The sequence below is a fragment of the Zea mays genome, chromosome 5 (assembly GCF_902167145.1).
Source record: "Zea mays cultivar B73 chromosome 5, Zm-B73-REFERENCE-NAM-5.0, whole genome shotgun sequence".
NCBI classification, from domain to species: Eukaryota; Viridiplantae; Streptophyta; class Magnoliopsida; order Poales; family Poaceae; genus Zea; species Zea mays.
Genome location: NC_050100.1, coordinates 179,637,979 through 179,645,697, shown reverse-complemented (window position 1 = coordinate 179,645,697; position 7,719 = coordinate 179,637,979). Strand labels below are relative to the sequence as shown.

Below are 7,719 nucleotides of genomic sequence, written 5' to 3'. Positions count from 1 at the left end.
AGGTTGGGCGACGTGGAGGCTCCTCCGAAGCCGGGGTCGAGTCTGTCTCCCATGGCCGAGGCCGAGTCCGAGCCCCCTGGTCGGGCGAGGCGGAGGTCGTCAGCAGAGGCCGAGTCCGAGCCCCTGGGTCGGGCGAGGCGGAGGTCGTCAGCAGAGGCCGAGTCCGAGCCCGTGGGTCGGGCGAGGCGGAGGTCGTCAGCAGAGGCCGAGTCCGAGCCCCTGGGTCGGGCGAGGCGGAGGTCGTCCGCAGAGGCCGAGTCCGAGCCCCTGGGGTTGGGCGAAGCGGAGTTCGTCGTCTTCCGGGGCCTTAGCCTGAGTCCGAGCCCTGGGTCGGGCGGAGCGGAGTTCGCCGTCTTCTGGGGCTTAGCCCGAGTCCGAGCCCTGGGTCGGGCGGAGCGGAGTTCGCCGTCTTCCGGGGCTTAGCCCGAGTCCGAGCCCTGGGTCGGGCGGAGCGGAGTTCGCCGTCTTCCGGGGCTTAGCCCGAGTCCGAGCCCTGGGTCGGGCGGAGCGGAGTTCGCCGTCTTCCGGGGCTTAGCCCGAGTCCGAGCCTTGGGTCGGGCGGAGCGGAATTCGCCGTCTTCCGGGGCTTAGCCTGAGTCCGAGCCCTGGGTCGGGCGGAGCGGAGTTCGCCGTCTTCCGGGGCTTAGCCCGAGTCCGAGCCCTGGGTCGGGCGGAGCGGAGTTCGCCGTCTTTCGGGGCCTAGCCCGAGTCCGAGCCCTGGGTCGGGCGGAGCGGAGTTCGCCGTCTTCTGGGGCCTAGCCCGAGTCCGAGCCCTGGGTCGGGCGGAGCTTCCTATGGTGCCTTTGGCAGGGCCTGGCTTCCTTTGCGTTAAATGCTCCTGCGACTTGGCCGGTCGGTGCGGCGATTCAGTCAGGGTTGCTTCTTAGCGAAGGCAAGGCCTCGGGCAAGCCGGAGATGTGTCCGCCGTTGAAGGGGGGCCTCGGGCGAGACGGAAACCCCTTCGGGGTCGGCTGCCCTTGCCCGAGGCTAGGCTCGGGCGAGACGTGATCGAGTCGCTCGTATGGACTGATCCCTGACTTAATCGCACCCATCAGGCCTCTGCAGCTTTATGCTGATGGGGTTACCAGCTGAGAATTAGGCGTCTTGAGGGTACCCCTAATTATGGTCCCCGACAAAAATGTTATTTCAACTAATCAAATGGCAAGAGACCTCAAATGAACGAGATAGATAAGTATAAATAACCCTAAGAAAAGAAACTAACCATTCGCAATCCCCACTGTACATCTTTACTCTAATATCTAGCCTCAAGCCCTCAAGGTATGGCCTCCACACAAATTTTTTAATATAGAAAATTATCTTCCCTCACTGTACATATTTACTCTAGGCGGTGAAGCCAAAATCATTGAGCATGATACTTCCATACTAATGTAAAGGATCAAGATGACCAATAGAGGAGTGAATTGAGTTTATCTAAAGTTTATTGCACAAATTAAAGACTACCAAAAAACCCACTCCGCCCCTTGTAGGTCTAATCAAATGCCATAAATCAGCGAAAAAACATGTTACATTGTCACCGGGAACAATCTTATGGTAATTCAGCACAGTGTAGCAATAAGTTTGATTGTTACACATTAATCTTATTCACAACAAGTACAGCAGTAAAGCTTTCGCATCCAAAAAAAACTTTCGGAAATGCTACGAACGATTCAACACATAAGACATGACAAATTCATGTGTTCACCCTTGATGGCACAAGGGAAACAAAATTACCCTAAATTTCACCATACAAGTTCGATCTGTAGACGAGAAAATATTTTTATGCACAGACAATAATCTGACAGCTCTAATAGAAAAAGTGGCATTTTCTCACTTTTTTCTAAGGTAAGAAAAAGCGTTGTAGAGGTAGAAATCGTCAAATCGAGCCCCAAGCGCTGACTGCTTCAGAGCTTGTCGACGTTCATGAAGCTCCCGCCAAGCAACGACAGGAGGCCACCACCGTGCACCCTCCCCTCGGGGACGGTGACTACCCTTCCTTCTCTGCTCCTCTTCGGTGGCTGCACGGTTGCCGCCGTCAAAGATTTCATGGACCGGGGGACCAGCACCTGGGGAGGGATCAGCTCCTGCCTCCTCGTCGCCGCCTCAGGCGAGCCGTCGCAGTCGGACACCGTGCTCACGCCCGACGACGAGTAGTCGCTGTTCATGTTTGCAACGCTGGCAGAGCGAACGATGCCGTGGAAGAGGCCCGGCCCGATCATGCCGCCACCGCGGCGCTGCTGTGAGGCCACCAGAGTGTCGTGCGCCGCGCAGAGCCCGCTCCGGCCGCGCGCGAACTTCTCGCATTGGCCGTCGCCGAAGTTGCACCTCTTCCCGCCACCGTGAGCCTTGCAGCAATCGGTGCTCCCTTGCGCGCTCTTGCCGCACCCGTCCACCCTGCACCGCTTGCCACCGCCGTGCTTCACGCAGCGGTCCGTGCGGCCGCGCGCGCTCTTGCTGCACCCAGGCACCGCGCACCGCTTCCCGCCGCCGTGAGCCACGCAGAAGTCTGTGCCGCCGTGGACGCTCTTGGGGCACACGCCGCCGCCCTCATACACGCACCGCTTCCCGCCGCCGTGCGCCTTGCACAGCGGCGTGCTGCCTTCGGCGCCCTTGCCGCACCCCTCGAAGACGCAGCGCTTCCCGCCGCCGTGCGACTTGCAGTACAGGGTGCTGCCCTGCGCTCCCCTGCGGCAGTCCGGGAACTGGCACCGCCGCCCGCCGCCGTGAGAGATGCACAGCCCGACCCTTCCCTCGGCGCTCCTGATGCAGCCCTCGACCGAGCACCTCTTCCCGCCGCCGTGCTTGATGCACCGCCCGGACTTGCCACGCGCGGCTTTAGGGCAGTCAGGGTAGCCGCACCGCTGGCCGCCGCCATGGGCGATGCAGTGGTCCGTCTTCCCTTCCGCGCTCTTGGTGCAGCCGAGCTGCAGGCACCGGCGCCCCCCGCCGTGGGCCTTGCAGTAGGCCGTGCGGCTCTCGGCGCCCTTGTGGCACCCGGGCTTCTGGCACCTCTGCCCGCCGCCGTGAGCGATGCACAGGCCCGTCGCGCCTCGCGCGCCCTTGGAGCACCCTTTGAACCTGCACTTCTTGGGGTGCCGGCGTTGAGCCTGCTGTCCAGAGTTGCTTACCAGGGTCACAGCATCAGAGCTCACGCCACCAAATGAAGCCTCCGTCATGGATGCCGAAGGTTCAGTACCATCGTTACTGTTGTCTGTGTCTGTGTCATCTAGCAAACCCTGTTCCTCTTCAGCTGTCGAACAGTTTGGCCGACGAGCAAAGAGCAGCGATGGCATGTAGCCGCCGGAGCTACTCCTGGCAGACGTGGAGCCCTCGTCCACAGTGGAAAAAGAGATGATGGTTCCGGCGCCCAAGTGTTTATTTGCTCCCGTACTACGGCCCTGATGAATCCCAAGGCTCAGCGTCCCCGGATCAGCGAAGGAGAAGCTCTGGCCAAACAAAGTTACAGGTGGTGGTCTCGACTTGTCTGCTCCGGCACCGGCAGGCTGCTGATCAGGAGAGTTAACGTCTGGGTCCGGCGTCGGACCCAGCCCGAGGACTAGTCTGCACCCATCATCTTGAGCAGGCGCATGAATCCACCTCTGGAAACCTCTGCGGCCATGGCTGCTGCTATTGTTCACTGCTGAACCCAGTTGGTCTATACCAAATGTTATCCGACTCTGAAACTGGTTACCTGTCGTGTAGCTCGTCATTGAGAAGCCAATTGGCACTGCAGAATCATCCATGAGAGCCTGGTTTCCACGGTGCAGGAAGACACCCGCAGAACCGGTACTCATCTAGACAAAGTACTTGAAAAGTTCAGCGAAGGCGGTGGACGAACAACGATGAGGAGAGTGTAGTTCTGGACAGTGAGATCAGAGGTCTACTGATCTCTTATAGGTGCACAGTCGAGTAGACGAAGTGAAAGAATATCAGCAGCAGTGAAGTACCGTCTGATCCACCGGTAACAAATCCAGATGTGTCTGTCCGGTCCATGAGTGCCTTGCTCCAGCATCAAAATTGTGACCATGTAGTTACGTTACGTTCCCTGACAGTTGATCGTCAAAAAGAAGCAGAGGAAGCCAAGCTGCACCACCGCCAGCGAATTCTTCAGACTACAACACTGCAAGGAGCAGTAGAAACACATATCAGATTCTGCTCTAGAAAAAGGAAAATTAGGAAGAATTTTGACCAGGATTTTTTTCATCAAAAGATCTAAATTTTGTTGGCAGACCACAAAGATCATGATACACTAATAACTGAAGGTAAATAAACAAAGTAAAACAACCAAGTGACCTAACTATTATACTGGTGTCTGATAGATGACTTCTATTTTATTTCAATAATTAACTTTGCCTTGGGTGTTAAGAGTTAGTTCTGATGAATGAAGAAGAAAAACGATGTCAACTACAAACAAGACCACCATGATTACTTGAGATCAAGAGTTTGTGCATTGCACAGGTATGTTCTGTTCTCCAGAAGAAGATACGTTGACATCTCGGCTGAACAAGTTGACTTTCCTAGCTATCAACCCCTAGATAGGCTGTTGCGTTATGCAAACAAAAAATTTTTTGTGGGAAAACGAGATACATATCACATAATAACTTATTAATGCATGATTGTTCATGAATCGGTCAGTGATGATACTGGCCCGTACAAACCTTCTTGACACAAGTACATAATTGAGGCCTGCTCAAGTCATACGCTTGACACCTTTGAGCAGGTTTTTCTAAGATAACGGGAAGAGCCATTCAGTTGACTCGACGATACAGCCACTCCAGTAGCCGCGGAAAAGAATATCACTATATTTTCAGGGCCACGAGAATCATTTCAGCCAAAACTTGTTGGCATCCACGAAAAATTATGAAATCTGACACGGGAAGTTCGTAGAGATCATGTGAAAACAAGAAAAAGATGTCCATGCTAAATTTTGAAATTAGCGCTTGTTCCACATAAAATCTTTTGGAAGTGGGATAAAAGCAAAGCAACCTAGGAAAGATAGGAGCAGAGCAAAATCCGAACACGCACCGAATTGGGCTGCCTACCAACACCTGCCGCTTGCCGGAAATGGAGAAAGGATAAAGATTCTTCTGTTATTTGATTTTGAAAAAAAAACAGTCAGCGCAGGATCGAAATAAAAAGAGAGGTAGTATTGATTTAGGAACGGTTTATAGAAATAAACCGAAACGAGAAAAAAAAACATTTAGCGTAAACGTCGGTGCACTAGCTTTCAGATCATTGTCTCGCACACCTTCATTGGAGATTGGGGGGAGAGACTGAGGAAGAGAGCAAGATTCCAGGCAGTTGGCCTGGTCTGCCACAAATCGCGAACAAGTATCTGTAGAACAGACCAAAACCCGAAGAGGAGTCCGTCCAGTCCAGAGCAGAGCTCTAGCAGCATGAGCCGTGGCCGGTACAACGCACAGGACAGGAGGACAGATCTGAACGAACCGAGCAGCAATTGCTTAGCCGAGGGCATCCATGGCAGAAACCTCAAAACCCTCGAATCAGCAGTCGGAATCAACGACGCACCCTCGGAAGCCACCGTACATGCATGCCTAGGCCTAGCCTAACCATACGTAGCTGCCCAGCGAAACGAGAACAAAACGAGAGGAAGGGAAGAACTACGGCCATGGTTCCATAGCAGAAGAGAGCATACAACGCCGAGCGGAATCTTGGCAAGGAAACAGAGGGCCGAGAAGAAAACAGAGGAAGAGAATCACCTTGCATCCCAGCGGAGAGAATCGCAGGCGCGCGAAGAGAGAGTAGAGAGGAGGAAGGGAGGGAGAATTTATTACGGGGAGGCACGCAGAGGCAGTACAGACCATTTTTTGTTTGTTCAATATTGACCCCACCAAATAACATTATATGAATTGGATTATATAATCTGTATACAATAAGCTAGATTATATACTATGGAGGAGGTTAAGGCGGCTATCTTCCAAATGGAACAAAACAAGGCGCCTGGGCCGGATGGGTTTCCGGCTGAATTTTATCAATTTTTTTGGGAAGAAATTAAGGACGATTTGATGGCTTTATTCAGAGAATTTGGTCTAGGTTGCCTTCCGATGCATAGCTTGAATTTTGGCACGATTATTCTGTTGCCAAAGTCAAATGATGCGTCCCGGATAGAGCAATATAGACCAATTTCTCTGCTGAATGTTAGCTTTAAAATTTTTACCAAGACGATTATGAATAGGCTAATGACAGTGGCCCACAAGGTTATTAGCCCTACCCAGACTGCTTTTCTTCCCGGTCGTAATATCATGGAAGGTGTTGTGATTCTTCATGAGACCTTACACGAATTACATCGTAAGAAGCAAAATGGGGTAGTGTTTAAGATTGATTTTGAGAAAGCTTACGACAAAGTACGGTAGTCTTTTGTTAGACAAACTTTGCTGATGAAAGGTTTCTCGAACAAGTGGTGTCATTGGATTGAGGCCTTCACCCAAAGAGGTCACGTGAACATAAAGATTAATGACCAGCTCACCAATAACTTTCAAACAAAGAAAGGTCTAAGACAAGGTGACCCGTTATCTCCAGTCCTGTTTAATGTCATTGTTGACATGCTAGTTACTCTTATCAACCGTGCCAAGAGAGAGGGGCATATTGAGGGAGTTATCCCTCACCTGCTGGACGATGGTCTTTCCATCCTCCAATACACAGACGATACAATACTCTTTATGGATCATGATCTTGACAAAGCTCGAAATCTCAAACTCATTTTATGTGCGTTTGAGCAACTGTCCGGTCTTAAGATAAACTTTCATAAGAGCGAGATCTTCTGTTTCGGGGATGCCAAAGAACATGAGCAGGCCTATTCAGACCTTTTCGGGTGTAAAGCGGGGGCGTACCCCTTCAGATATTTGGGGATTCCTATGCACTTCAGAAAACTTAGGAATGCAGAGTGGAATAGTGTTATAGAGAGAATAGAAAAGAAACTGAGTAGCTGGAAAGGAAAGCATCTCTCGGTGGGAGGACGCTTAGTCCTTATAAACTCGGTTCTTTCTAGTCTCTCGGTATACATGTTATCTTTCTTCGAAATACCCCGTAAGGTTCTGGAAAAGATTGACTTTCTTCGATCTCGTTTTTACTGGCAATCAGAGGATGAAAAGAAAAAAATATAGGTTGGCAAAGTGGGGCGTCCTCTGCCAACCAAAAGAGGTAGGGGGGATCGGGATTAAGAATATTGATTCCCATAATAAGTGTTTGTTAGTTAAGTGGTTGTTCAAGCTAGCCAACGAAGAGGGAATGTGGCAACAAATCTTAAAGAGAAAATACTTTCGTAACAAGACTATTGGAGAGGTGCAGGTGAAACCTGGAGACTCTCATTTTTGGTCGGGTCTTATGAAAATAAAAGAGCTTTTTCTCTCACATGGGCGATTTGTGACCAATAGAGGGATAAACGTTAGATTCTGGGAAGATAAGTGGCTAGGGGATTTTTCACTAGAGCACAGATTTCCTTCCCTTTACTACATTACTAGGCGAAAGCATGCTACAGTGGCCAATGTTCTCAGCTCTACTCCCCTTAATGTCTCTTTTCGTAGAGGTCTACAAGGTGATACGTTGAGGCAGTGGAACTCACTAGTGGCCTTGGTACTTGATGTGTCCCTCAACCCTGCGAAAGATCACTTCCGTTGGAATCTGACCCAGAACGGAGAGTACACAGTGCAATCGTTATACTCTATAATGATTTGTAGTGGACAAGGCCGGCAGGACCAGACA

The 7,719-nt window shown here is 51.4% G+C and overlaps 1 protein-coding gene across 3 annotated transcripts; it reads right to left on the bottom strand.

Annotated features, from left to right (window-relative positions):
• Window positions 1–1,528: 1,528 nt before the first annotated feature.
• LOC100274510 (uncharacterized) lies at window positions 1,529–5,827 on the bottom strand. 3 transcript variants are annotated; one of them, XM_023302433.1, is made up of 4 exons: window positions 5,718–5,827; window positions 5,023–5,084; window positions 3,945–4,117; window positions 1,529–3,791 (listed from the first exon to the last, which is right to left on the bottom strand). In XM_023302433.1, exon 4 carries the CDS (start codon window positions 3,789–3,791, stop codon window positions 1,902–1,904), a length of 1,890 nt encoding a protein of 629 aa, XP_023158201.1. In that variant the 5' UTR covers window positions 3,945–4,117; window positions 5,023–5,084; window positions 5,718–5,827; the 3' UTR covers window positions 1,529–1,901. The 3 variants fall into 3 exon arrangements, with proteins under 3 accessions (XP_023158201.1, NP_001336103.1, NP_001336101.1); NM_001349174.1 differs by lacking the exon at window positions 5,023–5,084 and having other exon boundaries at window positions 1,569–3,791; window positions 5,718–5,768; NM_001349172.1 differs by lacking the exon at window positions 5,023–5,084 and having other exon boundaries at window positions 1,577–4,117; window positions 5,718–5,768.
• Window positions 5,828–7,719: the final 1,892 nt, after the last annotated feature.